Source organism: Balaenoptera acutorostrata, chromosome 3 (assembly GCF_949987535.1).
Source record: "Balaenoptera acutorostrata chromosome 3, mBalAcu1.1, whole genome shotgun sequence".
NCBI classification, from domain to species: Eukaryota; Metazoa; Chordata; class Mammalia; order Artiodactyla; family Balaenopteridae; genus Balaenoptera; species Balaenoptera acutorostrata.
The window spans coordinates 172,058,622-172,085,890 of NC_080066.1; the positions used below are offsets into that span (position 1 = coordinate 172,058,622).

Consider the following 27,269-nt stretch of genomic DNA (forward strand, 5'->3'; position numbering starts at 1 on the left):
GAAACTCTAATGATGAACTACATATATTATGTATCAACATGGACAATTTGCTACAATACTCATAAACAAACCTAAAATACATCTTGAAGGGAATACACCATTCAAAGGTTCTGAATTAGTTGGCAGCTCATCCTCACTGCTGGAGAGATGCCAGCCCAGGTCTTCCTGGGAACCGCCCTTCTGCCTTTTGGGAGGTGAAGCTTCTGAAACGGACTCTGCGTTGCTGAATTTCACGGGTGCGATCTTCCTCCTGTGGGCAGCTTTCCGAGCCTCGGAACAGGTGTACTTTGCCTCACTGGCTGCTCCCTGCTCAGCGTGCGGGAGAAAAGAGGTAGATGGCTCGTCCGGTCTTGGCTTTTCCTCCTCGCTTTCATCACTACTGGATATCGTCCACCTCCCGTAACTGCCTTCCTGAGACATTATACTTCCTCTGGAAATGAAAGGTGGAAATTTCGTTATTTCCCATCCACCAGGCCACCGGCACACTCATTCTCTTGCTCTCAAATTCCGTGTCCTGAGCTTCCAGGACACACACAGCACACCTGACACTTACCAGATGCCAAGACGCGTCACTAACATCAGCTGCTCTGTGGGTGTTCACGACACATCACCACAATCTGCCACGAGAACTTGGCAAATAAAGTGACGGCGAAAATCCTGCTTACCTTCTGCTTCACTCCCTTTGTCTTTCCACCTAGACCTTGTTCCTAAATGCCTGAGGAAATGGACTTGAGCCAAAGTCCAAAACAAAAAATGTCCACTCTTAGCCCTGAAGCTTCCAACAGGTGTTTGGGGTTAAGGTCAGTTTAAGGAATTTCAGGTCAAATTGGAATTTATCACCTATTCCTCACCCAGGTATGGGAGCCCAAAGGACTTCAGGGACTACTTCTTACTCCCCCAAGATAAGCTACTTACCATAAAGCTTAACAAAATCCTCAAAACAGTATCAAATGATCAATTCTATATATACATTATCTAGGGATGCTTCCATGAGGACCCAACTGACTTAATGATTATCTAATCCTAAATCAAACCACGAAAACCTGCAGAGAAAGAACTTGTACTACAGCAAAACGTTACTTTGTTTTTTAAACCACACAGTTTAACTTCCACTTTCTTGCTCTCAAGAGGAAAACAGATGAAACTTTTGCTTTTCTTACCTACAAAATGTCACCAATTCAAGGGTAAAGGGCTATCTAAGTAGATTTCCCAAATAACTAAGGAACAGTTCCTTAGTGTGATTAAAAAAACAAAAAACAAAAAAAATACACTTTAGTACAAGACCCAGAGGAAAATTACAGGACTCAAGAGTCTGAACTCAGATTGTGGACGTAGTGTCTACATGTTTGCTCTAGAGCGTAAGCAGGACCTGTTATGAGTGCAGATATAGGACAGACTGCAGCATGACCCCCACTCCTTAAAAAAGGCTAAATTCTGCACTGAAAGACTTGCAAATGAATATACTTTCATGTTTCAAGCTAAAAAGTATATTTTTTTAAGGTATCTATCACTTTGCACAACTTCTCACCTTTTTCAATTAATGACCAAGTCAGATAAAGTTTCTCCTCTAAATTACACATTTCAAGAAGCTTTTAAGCAGAGTGCATCTAGACAATAATTTGACTCGTTCTTCATGGCCCAGGGTCACTCTTAAGCCCACCTGGCATGGACAGTGTTTTGCAGCCACAGCTGTAGGGACCACAGATGGATGGAGACACTTGCTCCTGTAACAGGGGCCCTACACTCTGTCTAGGTCTTGTTTTCTAAAAGTTCTCTGTCCTTTCCCCCTGTGTTCAGCCCACTTCTAGAGGCTGTTTGAACTCTGAGTAGGTTTTTCTCCCTAAATTGTTTCTAATCCGATAAGGGTTAAGACACCAGATAATCCAGCTTGTTGGAACTGTATTGTTACAGTTTACAGGATCTGAGAACCAGGTTTTCCCATGAAAGAGGTTAAGACAGACTTACTACTTAACACCTACTTCAACAGTTCAGTTTTTTGTTTGTTTTGACTGGTTTTTTAAAACTTAAGTTCCTTTAGTGTTCTAGACTCTGGAGACTGCTATCACAATTCACTATGAAGGAGCCATAGTGTCGGTTAGTTTGCAACTGAAAAATTATTTAAGAACAAAAGAACCATCTTTGGAAAAACTACTCTGCTGTAAGCTCTAGCTTTCATTGAATTCTAAACCAGCTCTTAAGCTAGGCACTGAGTAATAGAATCTTCGACTGAGATTCCTCAGGCTGTTCTCCCTAGATTCCTGCCCCATCCTAAAGCAAAGAGAGGGTCTCAGAGTTTTTAGGTGAAAAAAGGGTTCAGCTCCCAGCCTGAGAAAAGGAGATGTATACAGACCTCTTAGAGGTCACCACCACCCCTCTTCCCAGATCAATTACGTATAAATAAAATGGAATTCAAAAATCCTGAGAACTCTGAAAGGAAAATATTTATTCGTCTTTAGTGACTGTGTGAGCTATTTAGGAGATTTCTAAATTTTTCAGTTTTATCATTATCTACACTTTCTAGAACCACATGTGGGGTGGGAGAGGGGAGGAGGACAGAGAATTCCCTCCAAAAAAGGACAAGTGGGTAAAAAGTAAAGCTTTGAAAAAGATATTTCCTAGAGAAAAAAAGTTTTTGTCTGCTCTATACATGGTTTAAATTTTGGATCTGCTCACAATCCAAAATGTGCCTGAGATTATTTACCAATTAAAGGCAAAAAAAACCTTTATAATATGCTAATAAAACTGTAACAAATCATTAAGCCTAGCAGGTTACCAGCCTCTCTATGCAGTCGAGGCGCTTAGCCTGTTGAAGGGGAGCTGTTGGTAAACACCAAGATTAACCAGCAACTGATTCTACTTTGGAGGACTGCATCTGGCTTCGGGATCAGAATTTCATCTCTCTCTCACACAGGCCCAGACTCTCTGCATTCTCAGACAGCTTTCATACTCAAGTCATATAGCTTTACAAGGACAGAACCTAAGTGTTTTCCTTCAACTGTTTGTTCACGGTTTGTCTTCCCTGGGCAGTGCCTCGCACAGCACAGGTCTAACACCACACTCTGGGTAAGTGGTGACACCAGGATCAGAATTACAACACAGGTGGGCTGACTCTGAGATCTGACATTCAGTGGGTCAGCAAAGTGCAGTATTTCCCAAAGCGGAGGTGACTGGGACCTGACGTTAACTAACATTACATTATGAAAGTACCTCCCTTTCCCACTCCAATCCAATGTCTCAGTTTAATCAAGGAGAAAGCTGTTTGTTGAAATGTCTCTATTCCTGCTTTTGAACAAATAACGGACTTTGGGCTCTTCTGCAGGCAGTAACACTTTGGTTTAACATCAACAGAAGGTATCTTATGGCTCCATTACATTGACAATAACTGAAGTTTACTTCTTAAAGATAGTGTTTATGTAAAAGTGGGTTCAAATGAAAATATTAAGCAAATAGTACTACAGATGTTGACAGTGAGACAAAACTGGGGAGGAAGCAACCGACCACATTACTGAAATTTGGCAAACACTGCGTTAAGCTACAATGCCAAGGAGGGTAAAAATCTAAAGACATTCTACCACCAGATGCCAACTCATAACATTAGAGTGTCTATTAGACACTAGAAAAAAAATCTGTGGATGCAAATGGATACTCCTCTTAAAGCTGCTAGCTCCTCCTCTCCCCCTACCATCCCAGACCCAGCTGGGCTATTTCTTTTACGCTTCCAGCTGACCCTTCTTATAGAGCTTGCAGACCATCAGGAGGGCATGGGAGTCAATCTCAACTGAGGCCAGGTGTGGCCAGTAGTGGGCAAATATGACTCCAATTTCAAACCCAGTCATTACTAGGTGGTAAATGTGCACTTAGGCAAGTTACTTAACTGCTGAGCCTCAACTTCCTGCTCTGTAAATGGGTGTCATACCTACCTCCCAGAGTATGTTCATTAGAAAAATATTTATTGAGCAGCTACTATGTGCCAAGCCCTGGGAATAAGAAATTAACAACATAGAAACAATTTGTCCTAGAAAAGCTTATATTTCAAGGAGAAAGAAACAGATGGACACAAACGAAAATAACCAAAAAAGCCAAGATATCTTTACAGATATTCATTACATTTTACAGGTATGAGAGAGTAACAGGGATGCCCTTACCTTAGACTATCCTGAATTTAACATTTAAGTGAGCTCTGAAGGATGAAAAGGAATCAGCCAAATAAAAGTGGGGGAGGGAAAGAAGAGTATTCCCAGTGAGGGAACCCAACCTGCAAAGACCAGAACAAGGTTGTAGTAACTCCAAAAACAGACAGAAAGATTTGGGTAAGGAAGACAGGTAGGTGGTCCAGGATGAAGGGGGTGGGCAGGAGTAAGTTAAAGATCCTGGATTTTATTCTAAGAACAGTAGGCTCCACTTAAGGGGAGCACCTTTTAATAAGCAGGGGAGTACCTTGGTCCGATCTCCTTTTTAAAAATATTACGTTCCCTACAACTCTGTATGGAGAATGGTTTGGAGGGAGACAAAAGTCGAAGTGAGGCGGCTCCCGCAGGGACTCTGGTAGCTCATGAAGGCGCTCGGAATGGAGTGAAGTGGGCTGATTCCGGGGTACACTGAGTAAGAAGGGACAGCTGCTAACTTTTCTGTGCGCTCACCTTTACTGGGCATACACTCATTTCACACTCATAACTGTTTCCATTTATGGGGAGACTAAACACAGAGGTTAAGTGCCTGGCACAGAGTAAGCGCCCAACATGCTAGCTAGCACTAACTCTCCAGGCCATCTGCCTACTACGTGGAGGAGCCAGAGTAAGAATCCGCGGCGGGGGGACCCCTCCAGCAGGACTCCGGTCTCCTCAAGCAGCAGCTGCTCACGCCAAAGAGGTACTATTACTGGAGGAAGCCGAGGCCCAGAAGGAGACCCTACCTAGTGTCTTTACAAGATGCTCCGCTTCCCTCCGGATCCACCTCCAGCCCCGCGGGGCACTCAAGAATTCTCCGGACGCCGGTTGCCCGCGCTCCAGGCCGGAAGGAGCAAAAGCGCGGGCAGTTGCCGAACGCGCACCAGAGGCCCCGGAACCCGCGGCCTCCAAACACTCACCTGAAGCCCCCAGAACACGCAGCCGCCGGGGACCCCGCTCCTCCGCCGCCACTCGCGCCTGCGCGCGCTTCAAATGCTCCAGGCCGCGGCGCGCGCAGAGTGGCCCTGCCCCTTCCCCTTCCGGGATGCCCGCAGCTGGGTCCTAAAGCCCTCCGGGTCATGAGGGGCTGAGGGGGCACTCCCGCAGGAAGGGGCGGAGAGAAGACCTTGGCGCGGCTCCTAAAAGGGGGAGAGAGGAAAAGAGAGGGGCGGAGCCAAGGCTGGGGGCGGGCCTGGAAGCCCCTCCGCCATAGGCTGTTCCAAGGAAATATTATTAAACAAAGTCTCTGGCCAATAGAACTGCGGGGTCAACGCCAGTGGCTCGCAGGCCGTCCAATGGGAGAAGACATTGGAGGGACCCGGCCAAGTTCAGCTTCCTGAACTGCGGGGAGCTTGGCGGGCGGTCGCTGCAAGCCGGGCGTAGGCCGCAGAGGTCGCGAGTTCAGGCGTCCCGGCTCCCGTGTGACTGTCGTGATGTTTTTCTCCCAGGCCGGGGCCCGGCCGCGGATGTGGGAAGCCAGCCCGTCAGAACACAAGAAGTGGGTGGAAGTAGGTGTCCGGAGGGCTGTCTCCGACTTTAACTTGACCCGGGACTTTCACTTCCGTCACCCCCTCCTGGCTCTCACTCAGCTTTGTTGCACAGATAAGGGCTGGACTATCGTTCCGAAGTGTCATGATTAATGACCGAGGCTAGGGCTGCAAGGCTTCTGGATCCCTGTCCAGTGTTCTACTTCCAATTCCTTCTTTTCTCCGCGACATAGTCTGTGTATAACAAGCTGTAGTCTCCATCTCTCCTCCCGCCTTTCAAAGCCAGCCCCTTTGCCTCACCTTCCCAATTCTAGGATTGAATTTTGGGTAGAATTTATCCGAATGGTTTAAAGGAATTAACCCAGCGATTAAGTCGTTTGCACTTTTTGGGGGGTACATTTTAGCACATTAAGATTTCTTTTTCTTTTTGGCCCTGGGGGCAGCATTCGGGATCTTAGTTCCCCGACCAGGGATAGAACTCGTGCCCCCTGCAGTGGAAGCTAGGAGTCTTAACCACTGGTTCTCCAGGGAAGTCCCAGCAGATTAAGATTTCTTGAGGATTAAAATTAGGATAATGAAATTCCATTTCCCAGCCCTACTCTTGGCTAAGTTTTAGGTTTGGGAGGTCTAAACTTAATGTAAGTTAGTAATAATAGAACAAACGGTTTCTGTGTTATTAACTAAAGATATTTGCTGTTCTTTAGGTATTTAAAGCATGCGATGAAGAAAACAAAGGCTGTCTAAGCAGAGAGAACTTTAAAGTTGCTGTTGTAATGCTGTTTGGATACAAGCCCTCCAAGGTAGAACTTTCTTTTGTATTTGGGGACTGGGCTGACAATACAGTAGTGGATGGATTCTAAGTAAAGTGCAGAGGGCTAGCTTAGGATGTTTATGAAGCAAACCGCTGCCTTTTGAGCAATTTCAGAGATGTGTCCAGTGCTGAATTTTACTTATGTCTTAAGAATCCAACTCAGGAATGAATTAGAATCCGTCAAGACTAAGTCATCAGGCTGCTAATAATATTAAGTAGGAGATGCTAGTGAGGTTCCAAGAGGGAAGCCTGGGAGTGGGATGTTGGTAACAGAAGGAATTCACAGAGGAAGTGACATGCAGGATTCTTTTTTTCTTAAATTAAAAAAAAAATTTTGCTCCATTTAAATTATGAAAAGAATTCATTTACATAGTCAAAAAATTAAAACGGTCCAGAAAAGTATAAAGTTGGGTGTAAAATCCCCTCCCTCCCTACCAAAGGGTCCCACTCCTCAGGAGTTACCATTATTAACAGTTTCTTGTGTATCATCCCAAAATTTCCTATGTATTGACAGACACGCCTAGCATTGTATTGAAAAGTGGGTGCATAGTATGCCTATTTTATTTTAACTTGCTTTTTTCACTTCACAATAGAAGAACATAAAAGCACACACAGCACGTTAAAAAAATAGTTGCTTACTATTCTCTTTAGCTAGTTTCCTTGTTTTGGTCATTTCAGTTGTTTCTCTTATTTTTCATTCCTACAAATATTGCTGCTGTGAGCATTCTCTTATAACTGTATCTCTGCTTGTGGATATATCTCTGTGGAATAAATTCCTAGAAATACAAGTGCTAGGTACATTTGAAATTTTGTTGGGCATTGGTCTCCAGGAAAGGTTGCACTAATTAAGGAGAGTTGAGCTGAACTTCAGTGAATCTCCCATTTTAGTAGGACAGGTTTCCTATGCCTCCTGTCCTTGTGCTGCTCCTCTTGTCTGTTACATCCATTCTAGTGATGGATCCCTCTTGTTAAGCTGCTGAACTGGAATTAATCAGGGGCAAGATCTTGGCCAGGTTTAAGAAATTCAACTGCAGGCATCAAACAGAGGGAGCACTCAGGGCTCTGCCTGGAATGTCATCCTTCCTGCTGTTGTTAGACAAAGTGGCTGGGCAACTGCTTTGGCCCAATTGTTCCCTATGAGTGGGCTCTACCTGTCTGTCAGATTGCAGGCCCTGCAAAGCCAGGGACCACGTGATGTCCCACTTCTCTGTTCTTCATTATGCTTAAGTGTATTACAACTTCATTGTTAATATGTTCTGTTGATATAAATATGTCCCATGAACCACCCAGGTAGGTTCAACTGCTAGGGGTTGCTTAGTTACTGAGAGGTTGATTATGGAGCTTCAGGGCTGGCTCCCAGAAATTGCAGCTCTCCTGTTAACCTGCAATCATTTCAGCTGGAATTCCAGAGCAGGTCAGCTAAGGGGACTCAGCTTTTGAAGCATTGAATTTAACCCAGGTTCAGCTGGAAAGATATCTGGTCTCATTCTACCTTTATCACCTTTGGATCTACTTACTTGATTTTAATTTTAGAACATGTAAGTGAGAAAGTTAATGACAAGTACAGTGATATGGTAACATACATACATACACACCATCAAATTTAACAGATTTTTACTTTTGGTTGAGGTTTTGGATTTTATTTTATTTATTTTTTTTTTTTTTTTGGATTTTATTTTTTAATCAAAGGAAATGCTTGTTTACTGCAGATCGCTAAACAGTGAAATACTGATATAGCAAATCACTTATACACTTAACAATCATTTGTAACAATCATGAAGTTTTATTAAGTGACGCTTAATGTATTCCCTCTGTGAAATTTAACAGATTTTTCCTCTTATAATGGGTTGAGGTTTGGGGTTTTATTTTTAAACATTGCTTTTCAGCAAATGAAATATTTACTGAATGCAGGTCATGAAGCAGTAAGGCACTAAAATAATAAATCACTTCTGCATTCATGAAAATGTTTACAGAATGAAATTTATTGTGTTCCCATTTAATCAAAGGAGCACTTGCTAGTTGCTAGAAATATGAAGGTGAATAAACATAGACCCTACTTTGAAATAGTTCACAGTTTAGTGTAGAGAGACTTATGAAACTCTGATAAATACTAAGATAGAGAAGAGATTAAGAACAGAAAGGGAGGAGGGCAAGGAGAAGGGTCTAATTCTGTAGTAACTTTAATAGGAATCTGGGCATCATTTAGAGCAGCGGAGGTAGACTCTGATATGAAGTGTCTGGGAGCGCTTTGTGGTGGTGGGAGAAGTTATGCCTTGGTGATTCACGGTTGCCTGTGGTGGCCGTATCAGAGTGATGTGACAACAGGACTGAAGGGATAAGAAAATAAGAAAATTCAGAAGGAGTAGGTTTGGGGGAAAGGCAGTGAGTTCGGATTGGGGCATATTAAGTTCGAGGAGGCTACAAGCACCCCAAGTGCATTCCTTTTTTAAGTGCTGTGCTGGGTGTTGAGGTGATGGTGGTAAAGATCTGCTTTCAGATTGTGCCACCTCCCTTAGATGTAGGAATCTGAAGTTGGGTGGAGAGGTGAGGGCTAGAGATAGATTAGGGATTCCTCACAGGTGGTAGCTCAAAACATGAGACTGAGGCGGCATTGCCTAAGAGGAGTGTGCGGCGTGTGAAGGGCAGTGTCCTGAGGGGAGAACATGGGGGGAGTGCCCACATTTAAGGGTCGGCGGGGACTCCATGAAGAAGATGCACTGGGAACTGGTTGTCTGGGAGGGGCAGGAGGAACCAGGGAAGTGCAAGGCATGGAATCCAAGGTGGAGAAGCTACATCAGATGTTGCCAAGGTTCTAATTCCATGATGTTTATAAAGCTCTCTTAACCATGTGGGAAAATGCTTATGTTTTAATATTTAGTGAAGGCAGGTCCCCAAACTTAATATACAGTGTATTCTCAAATAGTTTAAAAATGCATGGAGGGGGGGAAAAAAAGCTGTACTAGGCCTACATGTTAACAATGGTTTTCACTGGATGGCTGGTGTTTTAGATGTTTTTCTTCATAATTAAAAAATATTTTTCATGTTTTCTACATCATGTTACTATTACAGTCAGGAAAAAATTTTTAAGTAAACCCATAGAGGCCATTGTAACAATTGCTTGTATTTGTCTAAAACAGAAATGTTACCTTTTAGGTTATGCTGTACATGTGACAGCCAAGTTGAATCTATATGACCAAACTGTTTTGGTCAATGCAATAAAGTTTTGGCGGCCATTAGAGTCTGTAGTAGATTAGCATCTGGTATCTTATTAATAGAAGAGAAAAATGACTATTATAGCTGTTCTGTGATGTTACTTGTCTGCTGGATTCAACAAAGTTGGTTTCTCATAAAATACATTCCTTCCCCGCACCCCAGGAATTAAGAACTTGTACTGTGAAAACATTTGATGAAATTGTATATCTTATGCTTTTTTCTTTTCTAGATAGAAGCTGATGCTGTGATGTCCTCAGTAGATCCAAACACTTCCGGTAATGTGAAAGTTAATTTTTAGTACTCTTATTTAGACATTCATGAAACTACAGCTAAGAACAAATATAGAGGCTATAAAGCATTATGTTTAAGCAAATCTTTGTTTTGTTTCTGATTACCCAAAAAGAACGAGGTTTGGTTCTTTTAATTTTAGTTAATTAATGTAGTCATAAGCGTATGTTTATTGTAGGAAAATTTTAAACCCCTGAAAAGCATAAAGAAAAAATGTTGCTGGTAATTTCAACATCCCGCGGATGATCTAGGTTTTCTGACTTAAGCAGCTGAGTGAGTGGAAGTGGCACTTCCTGAAATGGGAAGACTGGGGGAGAAGATTTAGGGTCTGGGGAGTGCAAGAATTCAATTTTGAATATGTTGAGTTTGAGAGGTTTCGGTCAATGATGTCAAGGCAGTTGAGCTGTATGAGTATGGAATTCAGAGGAAAGATCTGGGCCACAGAAATAAGTTTGAGAGTCATCAGCGTTTGGATGGTTTTGAAGCCATGGGAGTGGATGAGACGCCTTGAGGGAGAGACTGAGACCCGTAGGAACTATAACCATTAAAAGTCAAGTAGGGGATGAAGAGATGGCAAAGGAGGCTTAGGAGGGGCAGAGGGGCCAGAGGAAAATCAAGAGTATTTGATCAAAAGCCAAGAGAAGTGACTATTCCAAGGAAGAGGTTTGGTCAACAGTGTCCAATGCTGTTGAAAGGTTAAGTAGCAAAAGAACTGAAGAGGATCCGTGGAGCTGGCAACCCGGGGGTGTCAGGTGATTTTAGGAAGAGCAGTGTCATTACGTGATGGGAGCAGAGGCCAGGCTGCAGTGGTTTGAAGATAAAGGGAAAGTGGCAAAGTGACAATGTGAGTAGATAAGTCTTTCAGTGGGTCCAGTAGCTGTGGATCAAGAGCTGTTTGCTTTGCTTTTGTTTGCTTTTTTTTGGAACACAAAGAAGATGTTTCTAAGCTTAGCAGAATGATCTAGTGAAGAGGGAAGAGGCAAATGAGACAGAGAGATAACTACCTATTGTTTGAGGAGATAGGGTCCAGAGCATGCTGAATTGGCTTTTCAAAAATTACTTTTTGGGGGGATGTAATTTAAGGCTTACGGAAAGTTGCAAAATAAAAATAGTACAGAGAATAGCTGTATACCCTTTAGCCAGATTCACTTACTGTTCATATTTTACCCCATCTACCTTCTCTTCTGCACTTTCTGCCTCTTCTCCATCCTGTCGTTGAGCTGTTCATAACCACAGCACACCCATCATAAGTTTATATTGACACTTGTCTTTATCTGCTTTACCGTCTATATTGCAATGTTGTCACTTGATCTAATTATGTCCTTATTAGCATCTTTCCTCATTTAATACAGGAATTAGTCCTTGGTATCATGTCTCTTTAGCCTCTTTTAATCTGGGATATTTCTATAGACTTTTTTTTTTTTTTTTTTTGCCTTTTTACAACATTGTTATTTTTGAGGAAATAGCCCACCCCTCATGGTTTCCTTTTTTTAGGAACAGCCCTCATCTTGTGTTTGCATGGCGTTTCTCTGTAAGTAGGTTGAGGTTAAGCACCCTCAGCCAGAATCCCATTTGGGCGATATGTCCCTCTCAGGGCGCCACATCTGGAGGCACACGATGTCTGTCTGTCTCTCGTAGATACTAATTTTATCACCGGTCAAGACGTTGTCGGATTTCTCCATTGTATTATTTCTCTTCATATTTTCTTCCCTTGCAACTAATCAGCAGCCTGTGGAGAGACACGTTTGACGTTGCAGATATTCTGCTTCTCATCACAATTTCTGCCTGGATTTGGTATCCATTTGTGATTCTTGTCTGATCCAGTTTTTGCCGTATGATTGCAAAGTAATGATTTTATAATCCCAGTGCCTCTTTCAGTTAGCCCTTGGCATTTTTACTATAAGCAAGCGACTTCCCGTCTGCTTGATTGATCAGTCCATCTCTCTTTTATCAGTATGGACTCATGAATTTGTATGTTTTTAATGATTTATAATTCATTACTATACTTAGTTATTTTAGTGCTCCACTTACCACAGATTTGGCCATTGAGTGCCTCCTTGAGCTGGCTCCTGTGTCCTTTAGACTGGCTTGACTTTTTTCTTTTTACAAATCTTTTTATGTATAAATTTTGGGTTTACAGAAGAGTTTACTAGATTATTTTTTGGATACAGGTTTGGTATCACATATTAAACATGACTTTTCGAACAATATTATTGCTAGGAGAAGGTGTTTTTGACATAACTCCCTAACTTGATGGAATTTCCCCAGGCTTTAAATTTCATGTTAAAAATTTTCACACTTTCAAAGTATTCAAATGTTGTTTCTTTGCTGTTCAGTTTAGGTTGCAACTTCTTGGTGAAGCCTTCCTTACATATTTTCTCTGGGTTTCTATGTGAATATTCCAGTCTATAAAGATTTCTGTCTTCTGGCAGAAGGATTTCCTGCATTTTTTGCATTGTTAGGGTTTCTCTCCTTTAGGAGTCCCCTGAGAGTCAGTGAGTGATTCTGTCTGGATGCATGTCTTACGCTGCTCTTGTTTATGTAGCGTTTCTACATAAATACGTGTAGTTTGCCAAAAGCACTCTCAAATTCATTATTCCCGGAGATTTTCTCCCTTATGTGTGTTCTTTGGTTCTGAATTAGGGATTTGACTTCACACGGAAGGTTTTCTTTCCTTAACCAGTTCTTTGATGTACCGACAGGTGTTATTCTGGAAGAAAGGTTACCCACGTTCTTTACAGGTGTAGTGAGTTCTCTGATGTAAAGGTTGACTTCCGAAAAAACCTTCCACGTTCAATATCCTGAGTTTTCCCCCCATGTGTATTATATCACATTTAGTAAGATATGACTTACATGCATGTGTTACATTCATATGGTTTCTCTATGGGTCACTTGATGTACATTGAAGGGTAAATTCTGGCAGAAGGTTTTCCCACCTTCATTACATTCTAAAGGTTTCTCTTGAATGTGAGTGCTCTGATATAAAGTGAGGACTGGTCTGTGGCAAAAGGATCTTCCAAGTATGCCGTTGTTAGTTTCCTCCCCTGCTTTTTCTTTTTTTCTGATGTTTGAGAGAGGGTTGACTTGAGGCTGGAGGTGTTTTGTAAATTTCATGAACATTTCCTCTCCTTCCTGAGTTCTCTAATGCTTGGATTTGGACTTCCTGCAGAAACAGTTCTCACATTTTTGCAGTCATGGAGCTTCCTTTTTTTTTTTTTTTTTTTTTTAATTAATTTATTTATTTATGGCTGTGTTGGGTCTTCGTTTCTGTGCGAGGGCTTTCTCTAGCTGTGGCAAGCGGGGGCCACTCTTCATCGCGGTGCGCGGGCCTCTCACCGTCGCGGCCTCTCTTGTTGCGGAGCACAGGCTCCAGACACGCAGGCTCAGTAATTGTGGCTCACGGGCCCAGTTGCTCCGCGGCATGTGGGATCTTCCCAGACCAGGGCTCGAACCCGTGTCCCCGGCATTGGCAGGCAGATTCTCAACCACTGCGCCACCAGGGAAACCCATGGAGCTTCCTTTTAATATTAGTTCTGATGTACATTAAAGCTTTAGGTTTTGAACGAGGTTCTCTACATTCCCTTCATGTGGCCTATCTCACACCTGAGTTCTCTTATGTATAATGAAGACTGCCTTATTATGGGACATTTTCTCGAATTCATAATAGTCTAAGGATTGCTTCAGAACTGGAGTTTTTGATGCTGAAAGTAGGCTTCCCTATGAGGGCTTTCTGACTTTGGTGATGTGCTCCAGGACCTGCTCCCGTATGCACGTCCCTTGCATTTAATATCAGGGATATTATAGGTACTCTCACATCCACTTCCCCATCAGATCATTAGGATGCTTCCTGTCACAGCATCTTTTCCTAATACTTAATTTTTAGGTATATTTCAAAAGGTTACAAAGTAAATTAGTCATCTGAGAAATTCAAGGGAAGATTGGGTTGGAGGAACGAGATCAAAGTGTAGGTGCTTAGTACCTTGCTCCAAAATTACTGTGAAAGGGGTTTCCTTAGTCTACAAGCTTCCAGGCTTTTCCCTTCCTCTTCTGGTCCTGATATCAACAGCAGATTAACTTTCTCAAAGCATCACTTTCTTCATGATTAAAGGAGTAGACTTAGCTTCAATTCATGTCCCCTTGAAAGGGGAGACTCAAGACCACAGACATCCCAGGGAAAGAGTAAAATAGCCATCTTAGCAAGAAGTCACTGCTGAACTATGAATGCTGCTAACATAAAATTTTTTCATTAGGACTGTTAGTAGTCAACCAATTTCAGACCAGCTCCTTCTTTTCTCCCTTCAGTGACATGAGTCACATTTACATGTTATTTTTCTTACAGGAAGAGAGTTTATACACAGATTATTTTACCAAATATATTATCTCTCTCCTTAATGTTTTAATCTTGAAGAACTGAAAGGTTGGCCTTGGCTTTCTGGGAGCTATTTATTCAGGTAATCAACTTCCCAAAGTTCTTCTGAGTAGCTGTGACTTGGGAATTCTCCCACTAGGTGTAGCTCTTCTTACATCCAGACAAGGTTGTGCCACATCTCCAGCATGCAACCCCAAAGGACCCTCCACACAGAGCCCATTTGCTGCCCAGCTTCCTGGGGGAAGGTCCAGACTCACATCCTGGATTGAGCCTGACAGGGCAGAGCCCTGACGATGCACACATTTCATACAGTACCTAAACCTGGATGCCCAGACCCTGCTTCCCAAGGTCTCTCTGAAAGGTGGGTCGTTTCTGTAGAGGTTCCTTGTGGAAATTAAAAAGAGTGGAAAGTTAAGACAAAGCCATTAGAAGAGTAGGATGTCTCAGGGAAAGTCACACTGGGAGAATTTGAGGGCAGCCAGAATGAGTAGCAAAAAGGTGTCAATGACATTTTTAATGCCTGTAACTTAACAAGCACGTGAGTATAAGCAAAAACTGTTTAGGCACCAGGAACAAGGAATTATATTAATGGGAGAAAAAAAAAAAAATCAAGCCACTTGTTTAAGGAAGCAGCAGATCAGTGTTGGGATTGGTTCCAATACACACTATTGCTACCTAATTTTAGAGGGTTTTATTTCTGTTCTCTAAGGGTATAGAACATTTCATATCTCCTCTAACTATAGAAAATGAAAGAAGTTTGCAACTAGAAGAGCCTAGAAAACAGTCATATATTTCCTTTTTTAAAATGATGAAACTGAGCTCCAGAGAGGAATAAAAAATCTTAATCCTGGCATTTGATGGTTCTTTATTGGTTTATAAGATACTTTTACATGTGTTACAGTATTTATTATTATTATAGATAATAATTATAGCTTTGATTCCTTGAGTGTTTACCATGTGCAGACTCTGTGATGAGTATTATGCATGGATTGTTAAATTTAATACAACTCTATGTTAGGTTTGTCCCATTTTATAAGTTAAAACAATCCTGAAGCTTAGAGAGGTTAAGTAATCTGTGCAGGGTGGCCCAGCTAGCTAGTAAGTAGCAGACCACAGTCGTGTAATCTCCAAGCTTACCCTCTCAACCATTTGATAAACCCTTCCCTTGAGGTTAATAGTGTCATGGATCATATTGATGGAGCTGAGGCCAGTCTTCATTGTCCTGGGAACTTAATGAATGAGTTGAAATCAGGAGTGGGTCAGTACACAAAAGACAAATCACAAGGTTCTGTGCAGCCGCTAGAGGTTGATGTCAAATTTGGTTCCGAGCTACTGAGTGTCCAGATCAAATAGGGAATCACAGCCAAGTGCAGATGTCAGCACCCACACCACAGAAACTCCTTTTCCAGAGAGACATAGTTTTCCCCGATGTGGGATGTTTCCCGCACGATGTCTCATGGAGGAGAGACCATTAACTGGACACTGACGTCCACAAACTGTTCAATAAATACAGTAGTGAATGAAGTCTGTAAGGCTGTTTCTTGAACTTTCTTCAGCATAGGCCAGTGGTTTAATGCCAAACGTGTCTGGGCAGTTCTATGAAGGGCAAGACCATGTGTGATCTCAGATGGTTTGACTTCATTGTGGGATAAATCGTAGAGCATTTTATATGAATAACAACAGCTAAGATTTATAAGACTTTTGCTTAATCTGCCCAATGCACATCGCCCCACTGCATTCTCACACAGCTGTCTGCGTGTTTTTATCCCAGAGCTATATAAAATATGCTTGAGGGAAAAAACCAGAACAAAGTATATCAGAATTTTGTTTCCACTGTGTGATTAGATCATGCTTTTTTTCTCCCCTTTCTTTCTGTTTTTTTATATTGTTGCCCTTTCAACACACTGAACATATTTTACTTTCATACTTAGAAAAAAAAAAGCTTTCCAGGAGCTTACTTTTAACCTGCAACTTTAAACAATGGAAAAATCAAGAGATTGATTCATTACAATGGTGATGATAGACTGTTTGACTCAGTCATGCTATCCAGGGTCAGTTTAACTGGAAAATAATTTGTGGATGATGAGGTTAATGGCTTTTATTTATTGCTATCTTGGCTGAGTTGTTTTGAGCCGGATAGTTGACTATAAAAGTATTCTTTTCCTAAATTTAAATGTCTGTTTTCTAGTCTTTTAAGTTATATTGTAAACACATTTTTTGTATTTGTTTTGTGTATATTTTGTTGTTTTGGGCTCCTACCTAAGGAACTGAGGCCACGGTATAGCAGGTGTAGCAGGCTGCTGTTTGACTTCAGATTTCAGTTGACCTCTTCATTTCTATCATCAGGAAACACATACACATTATACTTATCTTGAAATCATAGGATCATTTTGTGGTATCACCCACAGATATTCCCTTCTCAATTAATGTATTTAATTCCCCATTTAAAGATGATGAGTAAGTTTTCTTGTAGGGGTAAAAAAGAATTAGGAGACACTGACCTAAAGACACTTTTTAAAAATGTCATATGTGATAGGGAAGATGAAAGAAGTATTGTCACTTCTGTGATGGCCAGATGTCACACGAACACAATAGACAAGAAGACCTCTAAGAGTTTCAAAGGGAGCGGCACTCCCTTCCTGCCCGAGGTGTGGGCCGGAGCCGGATGTGGAAGGCTGGGTGGGGTTTGCAAAAGGTGGAGAAGCAAAGAGGAGAACAGGGCGAATGAATGAAGGCAGATGCCAGCTGCGAGCTTGTCCTCCGGCTCCTGGTGCTCCCTGGGCTCTGCTGGTGCCAGCGTGGATGCAGAGCTCCGTGCCAATTTAGACTTCCCCGCGCGGTCCACGCCCGTGCAAACGTTGCCTGTCATGTCCTGGAGACTTTGCCGAGGTGTCTGTTCATGGTCCAGAGGAGGGGCTTTATCACTCACCCTCCATCACAGGTCCGCACTTTCTCCTCCTCCGTAGGGGCTCTTTCTGCATGCTGGCCCTGTGGGGTTTCTCCTACAGACCCCCTACCCCCAAGCGTCTCACCCTCTTCTCTCAGATCCCTGCCCCCCGTTTTACAGCGCGCCCTCTTGCCGGTCCCCCTCTCAGATTTGCAGGCCCAGAGTGCTCCTCAGCTGTCCCTGTGTTGGTATCAAGTCCTGCCGGCAACGGAACCCCCGGCCCCCCGCGGAGTGCTGCTTTCTCCCGCTGCCGCAGGGAGTGCGGTGCGCTGCAAGCCAGCTGCCCACCAGCGAGCAGCCCTGAGGGAAGCTGGGAGTTGGAGAGGGGGAGATTTAAGGACCAGTTTACCTGGAAGGAAGAGTGAAGCTTTAAACTCCAGAATAAGGGATCGGGGCTTTGCACTGCTAATGCTGAGGAACGTTTGAAGGGTTATGAGCAGGAGATGTGCATGATAAAAAAAGATAACGATTCCCGTCCACGTTTGGTAGGAATAAGGTTTCGTTGGTTCAGATTTCTCTATTCTGCTGTAACCTGTTTTTACTCTTCCTCGTTTCCCTCCCAATGATAGAGTAAAACTTGCTTTCTTCTATTAAGGTGGATTCTTTTCTCTTCCTGCCCCTACTCTTATGCGTGTAGCTGGAAGAAAATATTAGCCCTCTGAATTTACTTACCCATCTTACTGTGACAACTCACTGCTCTTGATGCCACGAAAGCCCTTCTGTCCTTACAATCTTTTTATGCAAACACATTCTATCCTTTTTTTTTTCCCTGCATGGCCTCCAAAAGTCATAATCTGAATTTTATTTCTCAAACTAGAAAAGGCTTGCATTATACCTTTTAAAAGGCCACTTAATCCTTTTAAGCCCTCATTTTTAGGCATTTTCAATCCCTGGAAAAATTAATAGATGGCCCAATGAGTGTGAGCCCTCTCTTTTCTACTAAATCCAGGACCAGACTTCCAGTCTAAAAAACTTGGCATTTTTATTATTTTCTCCTTCATTCTCCCAGGTTTACTGCAGTTTCTAATTTAGGCTCACTGCGATAGCCAGAAACTAGATGACTACATTTTCAAGAGGATTTCTCTCTACGCACTGACCCTGAAACTTAGAACTGTGAGCCACAAAACAAAACAAAACAAAACAAAACAACTTTCAAGGAAAAATTTATATAGTTTTGTTGGACTTTTTGAATATATCCACCCCTGTGGTGAAAGATGATTACCTTCCTAGGAAATTGCTTAAAAACAAAAAAGGGGGAAAAGATAACACTTCTCTATATGATATATCTGTATCACATGTATTAAGTAGATTGGAAAGTAAAAAGATATATATATATTCATTATAGAACATGAAGAGTCCATTTCGCCAAGAGTAGTTTACAAAATGGAAGGGAGTGCTTTCAGTGATATGGAAAATGCACAGATTTGCAGAGTCTGGAAGGATTCGTAAAGATCGTTGGTCCCAGTGGCCTTTGAGGCATGATCCTCAGTCCTGTGTCCTGTGGGGGGCACTTCTAGAGGCACTGCTGGAGAGGGAACAGTGAGGAGCTCACCTCACTCCAAACCGAATAGCTTTGCCTTCATCTCTACGCACTGGGCGTTCCTGATTTAGAAAGAAGAACCTTTCCTACAGCTAAAACAAAGTAAGAAAATTACTGGTAGAGTCCAGCTACCCGGGCAGTTTCTGAACATCTTCTGTAGATTAATAACGAACACAGATAAACACATAGGTCTACGTGGTTCCTGTGGTGATCCCAACGTGTAGCTACAGCAAAGTGTGTTTAGGTAACTTTCATTACTAGAACAGTTTACAGAGAAGACCCAGCCTCGTATTTGGAATTAGAATGTTCTGAACATACTTTCACTCCAGGGGTGGACACAGGTAATGCATTTCTCATTGGGTATGAAATGTAGTGGCAGTAGAATTATGGAAAGTCTTTGTGAAGTGGTAATTTTAGGTTTGAATATGGTGACAGCAGGTGGAGCTAGTAGTAGGAACTCTTATTTCTAGGCCATTTAAACAGCAGTAAAACATATAAAACTTACATTAATGTGTTTGCATTACAGAGCTGTAGGAATAGCAAACCTTTATGCCTTGGCTTTGGAAAGTGATCATACTACTACAACATGAGAGCTCAGCTGAATGGAAACTTCTCTATCCTTTTTAGAAAAGGGACTTGCATGGTATTGAATGCATTTGTATGTGTTGCCATCGAAGATTAAGACAAGAGGATGGGGATGGGGCAGTGAGATATGTTTATGTGGTTTGATATTGACTTTAAAAAATAAGGTATACGAGCCTGTGAGAAAATAGTGTGAATGAACTTGATTACATATATAGAGTTATTTGTATTATTAGATGGTTTCTTCTTTTTAAGTGGTAATAAACATATAGTTGAAATCCACATATATTTTCTCCTAGGAAACACTAAAGAACAGGTGCTTTTTATCCCCCAAGATTATGAAATAAAGACCTGACTACTTTATAGCCCCAAATACGGATGAGTTTTCTGAATATGTGGTTTAAAATGTATCATTCACCACTCATGCACTTTTTGTTTTCTTGTGAATCTGAATCACACATTGAACCACAGAACTGTGCTTCTTTTCTTATCGTTTCCTGAAATCAGATGCAATTAAATGAAGAGCAAATATTATGCATGCATTTCCTTTTCCTCTGAATTTTGTTTGTTTTTTACTGTATTATAGGTATTAAGAAATTGGGGTTTCTAAAGTGACGATTTTGCTGGCTATGTGAATAAATAGAGACCTACTTTTTGACATTAATTTACAGAGTTATAAGAGCATTTAAAACACATTTTAATGCTTTTTGCTGAAAACTAGAAATAACGTCTTCCTATGATTTTATTTACTTATTCAACAAACATGTGAGGAACGCCTCCTACAAGCAGGTATCTTACTAAACACTGTGGATAAATTTTGAGAGCAGACAATCCTTTGCCTCAGTGTGTCTCAGGCAGACTTGTGGCCAAATAGTTACCATGGGACCCGACGAGCACAAAGCTGCATCGCTGCACATCCTCCGCTGCCATGGGGGGAAATGCTCCAGACGCTAATTCCATACAATGTGTATTTATTGAGCACATGCCGAGCACTCTGGTAGGTGCCAGGAGATACGCCTGTTGCTGCTTTCTTGACTTTTGCTCTTGGTTGTCTCCAAAGCATCAAACAGCTAACATCTCCAAATTGCAACTCCGTCTCAGCACCGCCCCCATCCTGCTTCCCCTCGTCTTTCTCATCTCTTTAAATGACTCCTCAAACCACCTAGTACTCAAGCCAGAACCTAGGGCTTATTCTTGACGTCTTCTTTCTCATGCACCACGTCTAACCCTCCATCTTTTCTGCAGTATGTCTGGAACCTTCCACTGCCCTCCGTTCCCACTGCCCGCACCCTCGTGACCACATCTCTTGCCAGTAGGATCCTTACGAGTCTCCTTTTTTATATTTTGCTTTCTCCCCAGTCCTTTTTCAAAACAATAGCCAGAGAGATCTTTCCAAAATCTAAATCAGATCATGTCACTTCTCAGTTCCAACTTTATTGACTTCCTATTGCAAGTGAAATAAAAATCAAATTATTTCCTGTGGCCCACCAGGGGCTGTGAGTTCGGGCCCCTGCCCACCTCACCAACGCCGTCTTCACCGCGTTCGAGCCACTGTGGCCTGTTTTCACTTCTCCCACTTCTCACCCCATGGCCTTGGCACGTGCTCTTTCCACGGCCTGGAATGCTCTTCTTCCCACCTTTAGCCAGTTGGTATCTTCTCATCATTTAGGGCTTAGCCTAAATATTACCTCCTCTGTGAGATCTCTCCTTCACCAGAGTCTGCTCTACAGGAGGATTTCTGTGACGTGTTTTATAACCTCCTGTTTTCCCCTCGTTGCACACGCCACAGTTTGTAATTATGTGTACGTTTGTAATTGAACCTGTATCATCACCGTCTCCGTCACTAGACCAGTGGCTCCCTTGGCACTGGAATCGTGTGTGTTCTCTTTTCCCCTCTATTCCCAGAGCTTAATGCAGTGCCTGGCACCCAGTGGGTCCTAAAGAGTTGTAAGAGAATCGTTTAAACACATAAAGATAGATGGACTTTTTAAATTTCTAAATCTTTAACGACAAATAAGAAAAATGTGGAAAATTAAGAAAACTATTTTCTACTTTTTAAAAAACCATTGGAACTATTTCGGGAAATGTGTATAGTTCAGTATACCTCACCAAAATATTCCCTTTTGGAAAGGGTGCAAGTTCTTAAAAATTAGCACGTGGTTATTGTGTGGTTTGGGGCTATTTTTAAAACAGTGATACATTTTTAAATGGAAATCCTGACATATAAAAACGAACTGCTCTTTTCATATATTTGGGGCTCAGTTCACTAGAATGTTTAAATTCTTGGCTGCACTCTTTAAACCTACTACAAAGATCACATTAGAATTCATTTTAATAGACATTGTAAGCACAGTATCCAATCTCATATGATCACGCTGGGCTCTTTTATTATGAGAATCACAGGAAGCAGAGCCTGAGGCTGCAGAACAGTCATGGGGCGTACCTAAGGCTGGGGACAGTGCCAACGCTATTGTTTATGGAATGTTCTCTCCACTTTTATCTGCGGTATGCAATTGGTATTGACTTTTGAGAAACTACTTCTTCGCCCTGATCTCCCAGCTGGAAAAAAACCTGTCGTAATGACATCTGGCTAGGAAAAAAGGGATCAAAGACGCATAAGGAAAGAAAATTATGAGACCTTATTTTATAAGTAGTTTCGGGCCTGTCTGTTAGATCTGTCAGAGAGAAGAGTGTCATACTTTTTCGAGGTCATCATCTTTTATCCCCGGGAAGAGCTCAGTGAGCTCCGAAAGTGTCTACCCTTTCTGCCATCAATTGCTAATGTGGAGTCTACTTAGCTCTTTAAGAAAATGTCTTTTCGACTTTAGAGATCTTTATGAATAAATACTACTCACCAAAATTAAGATAACATTTGTTTGTGGTAGTATCACTTTCCATTTATGTTTTGTTTCCTTCTTAAAGAGAAAGACAGTAAATTGGTTTTTTCCAACTTTTAGGGATATTACTTAAGGAGTTTTTAGACATTGTAAGGAAAAAGAAGGAAGCTCAACTATATCGGAATGAAATAAGACACATCTTCACAGCTTTTGACAGGCACTGTAAGTGTCTTTAAAGTGTTTTGATATAAAAAATGGCTATCAAGGAACTGTGAATGGGAACATATACTCAGTAACTAAAATAATATACTTGGAAGGTTATTTTACTGTATTCATTAGCTATTACCTTAGATGTTGGTGTACATTTTTTTTTCTCCATCACAATCTTAAATTCTTGACATTTACGATGGGTGAAATAATATCTACAGTTATATAATTGTACAGTACTTATGATTTGCCTGCAATGTAATGGGGACAACAGAATGGCTGGCCATGCGGGGATATAGCTGAAGAGCTACTTATGGAAGTTTGGGAGACCATGAGGCCTTTTTTTCCGACTCCTCCTTTGACCCACACATAATTGGAGGAATTGTTTTCCCACGCTGGGGTGGCCCAGAGGAGTAGCTTCAGACCCCCTCCCCACAGAACACAGGGTTGAAAGACTTGTGGAGTCCAGGTTCAGTATTTTGGCTTCTGTAATGGTTTTCCTCTAAATAATAATATAGTTCTAATACCAAGCAAGAAAAAAATGTGAATTTTGAAGAATGAATTATTTTGGCAATTCACAAAGACTTGAAACCTAATGCCATTGTTGCAGTGTCTGTCCCTTAGTTCTTTACCTGGGACTCAGGGAATCAGCAAATGATGGGGCTGGAAGAGACCTTCAGGAGCATCTGGGACTGTACTGAGGGAGAGTATTACTAGATTCTCAAATTCTTCCAATGAGACAATCTCAGATTACCTTATATGTAAAATCAATTATAAATTACTGCTTTTCTCCTAGTAATAGATTAAAGTCTCACTCATATGTTATGGCTGAAATAGCAGTTCATGGGGCTGATAGAAGTGTGTGAATGTTATGTATTCTGCTTCCAAATAGATCGTGGATATTTAACTCTGGAAGATTTCAAAAAAGCATTTAAGCAGGTGGCTCCCAAGTTATCGGAAAGGATTATTCTCGAGGTATTCAGGTAAGGTGCCAAAATCTTTATGTATACCCACCCCTTGATTTACCATTTGCTTTTACAAGTTTTCAGTTTTATGGAGAACACTCATTTATGCTTATTTTTCACTAGTGAACATTTTCATCTCACAGCATATTGTCATGATCCAGGAGAGAATTTTATAGTTAGCTATTCGTCCATCCACACCTTGACAGTGGGCTCTAAAGTGGGTGGAGTGCTTGCATACTAGGAAGGTGGAAAAATCATTTGTTAGTAGGGGTGGAGAGGAGCAGAAAGAAAGTAGAACTTCTTTGTGTATTTATGTATTGACCAAAAAACCCCCCGAAGCTTTATTAATATTTAACATGGATGCTGGTGTTCTCCCATGGTCTGTATTTCATCAGACATGGGTTACAAATGGTCCTTGAGTTGTCTGGAGAGTAGAGTTGGGTTGATCAGTGGTGGCCCCTCCTTCGTTTGTTTTCAAAGTTATAGACCCATGTTGCAGTTCACACACACCTGATAAAGTAGATTTAAAGATTATATTATGTTTTCTTTATAAACTATTTCTGACAAAATGGGCAAGTGGCTTAAAAGCAGTTTCCGTTAGGAAACTGCAGATTGAAAGTAGTAAGAATAGTGTAAGCACATGCTTGCAGAGAAAATTGCAGAGTTGCCTCTTCTCTGACTGCTAACATGAGTTCCTCATCAACCCTGTTACCAGGTGTGTTAATTAGGGTTTCGTACAGCAGTAAGAGCCAGAAAACCCAAAACAACAAAGCTCAAAAAAGAGAGCAATAAACACAGGAGAGTCCAGGGCTGATCTGATGGCAACACAGCTGTGAAGGACCCAGATTCCTCCCCTCCTGTTGTTTGGCTGCCTCAGCATCTGGCTTCTCCCTCTTGCTTCAAGGTGGCTCCCAAGGTTTCAGCCATCACACCCGAATTCCAGCTAGGTAGGCCGAAAGGGAGCAGAAGATATGCCCCTCCTTTTAAGGCTATCCATTATTTCTTCCTACATCCCAGTGACCAAAGCTTCGTTCCAAGGCCACGAATAGCTACAAGGGGGAGGTGGGTCTGGAAAATGTAGTCCCTGCTTTGGGCAGTCATGTGCACTCAAATGGAGTTTCTGATACTGGGGAAGAAGGAGAGAACAGATATTGGGGGACATCTGGCAGGTGTTCCCATGTGGATAAAAGTAATTTCATGAAATCTGACCGGAAGCCAGCCCTGCTCAGTAGAAGTTATCAAGCAGGTTATTTGAAATAAGAATCTGCACTCACTGTCGTTAACGGTGACATATATGAAATTCTTTTGCTGCATCATTTTCAAGCAGATTATTGAGCAAGCTATTGAAGAGCAAAGGAGTTCAAGCCAAGCGCAGACAAAGTGCCCGAGGACAGTATTACTTAGGTGATTCCAGAACATCAAGACCTTTAAAATATAGTAGCATCCTTGTGTACACTTTGTGATGAGAAGAGTAATGAAAGTCAATGTATTTCTACCACATGGTGGTTTTTCACAAAAAGAATTACTTCATTTTACTTTTACAAAAAGACACGTGTCAGTCTTCCCTGGTGGCACAGTGGTTAAGAATCCGCCTGCCAATGCAGGGGACACAGGTTCGAGCCCTGGTCCAGGAAGATCCCACATGCCGCGGAGCAACTAAGCCCGTGCGCCACAACTACTGAGCCTGTGCTCTAGAGCCCACGAGCCACAACTACTGAGCCTGCGCACCGCAACTACTGAAGCTGGCGTGCTTAGAGCCTGTGCTCCACAACAGGAGAAGCCACCGCAATGAGAAACCCATGCACCGCAACGAAGAGTAGCCCCCACTCACCGCAACTAGAGAAAGCCCGTGCACAGCAATGAAGACCTAATGCAGCCAAAAATAAATAAATTAAATAAATTAAAAAAAAAAAAAAAGGACAAGTGTCCAAATTTGCTGACCTTTTTGTGTTAAGTGGTTTCAGGAGATGCCCCCTTGTACCGCATGTGTAATTTTGAAAAATCCACTTAAATATAGCCGTTCAAGGTAGAAGCAGTCTTTTAACAGTGAGTGGAAAAGTAACCGCTTCTCAAAAGAAACCTACATTATTGGGAGAGCATTTTTGAAAATAGATATTTGGAAATGTGATTCTTTTTTAAAAAATGTGTACACCTATTGAAACCTTCATACCTGCACATTTAATAAGTTAAAAATGGAATGTTCTAATCTGGTGAAAAAAGTCGTACAAAGTTTCAGTGGTTTAAGAAAAAAAAAAGAAAATGGTCATGAAGAACCTAGGGGCAAGACGGGAATAAAGACACAGACCTACTAGAGAATGGACTTGAGAATATGGGGAGGGGGAAGGGTAAGCTGTGACAAAGTGAGAGAGTGGCATGGACATATATACACTACCAAACGTAAAATAGATAGCTAGTGGGAAGCAGCTGCATAGCACAGGGAGATCAGCTCGGTGCTCTGTGACCACCTAGAGGGGTGGGTTAGGGAGGGTGGGAGGGAGGGAGGGAGACGCAAGAGGGAAGAGATATGGGGACATATGTATATGTATAACTGACTCACTTTGTTATAAAGCAGAAACTAACACACCATTGTAAAGCAATTATACTCCAATAAAGATGTTAAAAAAAATAATAAACAAGCAATTCCCAGACTATATCAGGTTGGGGATTAAAAAAAAAAAAAAAAAAAGGTTATGGGTAAGCCTAACTGTGTAGTATATGTATAAAACATTTTTAAAAATTCAAGGGGCTTCCCTGGTGGCGCAGTGGTTGGGAGTCCGCCTGCCAATGCAGGGGACACGGGTTCGTGCCCCGTTCTGGGAAGATCCCACATGCCGCGGAGCGGCTAGGCCCGTGAGCCACAACTACTGAGCCTGCGCGTCTGGAGCCTGTGCTCTGCAACAAGAGAGGCCGCGATAGTGAGAGGCCCGCACACCGCGATGAAGAGTGGCCCCCGCTCGCTGCAACTGGAGAAAGCCCTTGCACAGAAACGAAGACCCAACACAGTCAAAAATAAATAAATAAATAAATATAAAAATTAAAAAAAAAAGTTTCAGTGGTTTGAGAGCACAATTTTTAAAAGTATACAAATTCAATAGCTTTGATAAGTTTTCAAGAGCAACTAATTGGTATCAGGAGAGATGGAAATTTATTAGCTGAATTTCAATTAACAATACCAACAAAATAATTAAAAAAAAAACCCTTAAGCTTTTTCGTTATCAGAGGATGGAATTAAAAACAAGGATTCGGTGTCATGATGCCCTTTTCCCATTTAGATCTACATACCTTTGTGAGGTATCTCTGACAGCCGTTAAGACCAAATAGTAAAACAAACTGAAATTGAAATTGCTCAATCACAAAGGATTCAACCGAGATGTTCAGAAATGATAAAGTACGTGAAATCACACTGTTCTTGTTAGATGTTATTAATAATTTCTAGTGATGGCAAAAAGTCATTTGCCATTAATGAATAAAATAGTTTTACCTTTAATTCCTTAGAAATTTCTGTATTATATTTTATAATGAACATAACATATTAATATTGTGGCACATGTCTGTATAATCTATACATAAATATATTCATATGCCCACAAATCTTGTACTTCCCAGGATTGCGATCAAAACAGTTTAGAAACTACTACAGTAAACAGCCAAACAAGGCATTTTAGCTAACTGAACATGCCCTGCTTAAAGTCTCATTTGTATTATTATTTATAGCACCACAATCCCTAAACCAGAATAAATGATGCATGATAAGAATTAAATGAAGTTGTGACACCAAAAGAGAGAAAAATATTTCCTCTGAGTGTAAATTGAAGTTGGCCAGAGAAACAGAGATGTCTAACTTCCACATGTCTCTG

General features: G+C 41.7%; 2 protein-coding genes across 48 annotated transcripts in view; one reads left to right on the forward strand and one right to left on the reverse strand.

The window, feature by feature from the left end:
- Positions 1-5: 5 nt before the first annotated feature.
- Positions 6-5,262, reverse strand: LOC130707502 (tyrosyl-DNA phosphodiesterase 1-like). The gene is made up of 2 exons (XM_057542286.1): positions 5,087-5,262; positions 6-430 (listed from the first exon to the last, which is right to left on the reverse strand). Exons 1-2 carry the CDS (start codon positions 5,245-5,247, stop codon positions 34-36), a joined length of 558 nt encoding a protein of 185 aa, XP_057398269.1. The 5' UTR covers positions 5,248-5,262; the 3' UTR covers positions 6-33.
- A 205-nt stretch (positions 5,263-5,467) lies between these two features.
- Positions 5,468-27,269, forward strand: part of LOC103019590 (EF-hand calcium-binding domain-containing protein 11-like) — a 238,117-nt gene continuing 216,315 nt past the window's right edge. For 14 of the 47 annotated variants that reach the window (XR_009007393.1, XR_009007394.1, XR_009007396.1 and 11 more), the window contains exons 1-5: positions 5,479-5,674; positions 6,358-6,453; positions 9,907-9,952; positions 22,361-22,462; positions 23,340-23,430. Coding sequence is in view for 42 of the 47 variants with exons in the window: in XM_057542263.1 (XP_057398246.1) it covers positions 5,600-5,674; positions 6,358-6,453; positions 9,907-9,952; positions 22,361-22,462; positions 23,340-23,430 (410 nt within the window). In the remaining 5 variants the exon portion in view is untranslated. Of the gene's footprint in view, positions 5,675-6,357; positions 6,454-9,906; positions 9,953-22,360; positions 22,463-23,339; positions 23,435-24,127; positions 24,156-24,736; positions 25,330-26,155; positions 27,263-27,269 lie in introns of those variants that run through there. The other 33 variants (XM_057542256.1, XM_057542252.1, XM_057542253.1 and 30 more) reach the window with 20 other exon arrangements.

Excerpts from the sequence above, each read along its gene's own strand:
- LOC130707502 (XM_057542286.1), bottom strand. The coding sequence starts at position 5,247 with ATGACCCGGAGGGCTTTAGGACCCAGCTGCGGGCATCCCGGAAGGGGA. Across the intron at positions 431-5,086 it reads GCGTGTTCTGGGGGCTTCAG|AGGAAGTATAATGTCTCAGG; the intron begins GTGAGTGTTTGG and ends TTTCATTTCCAG.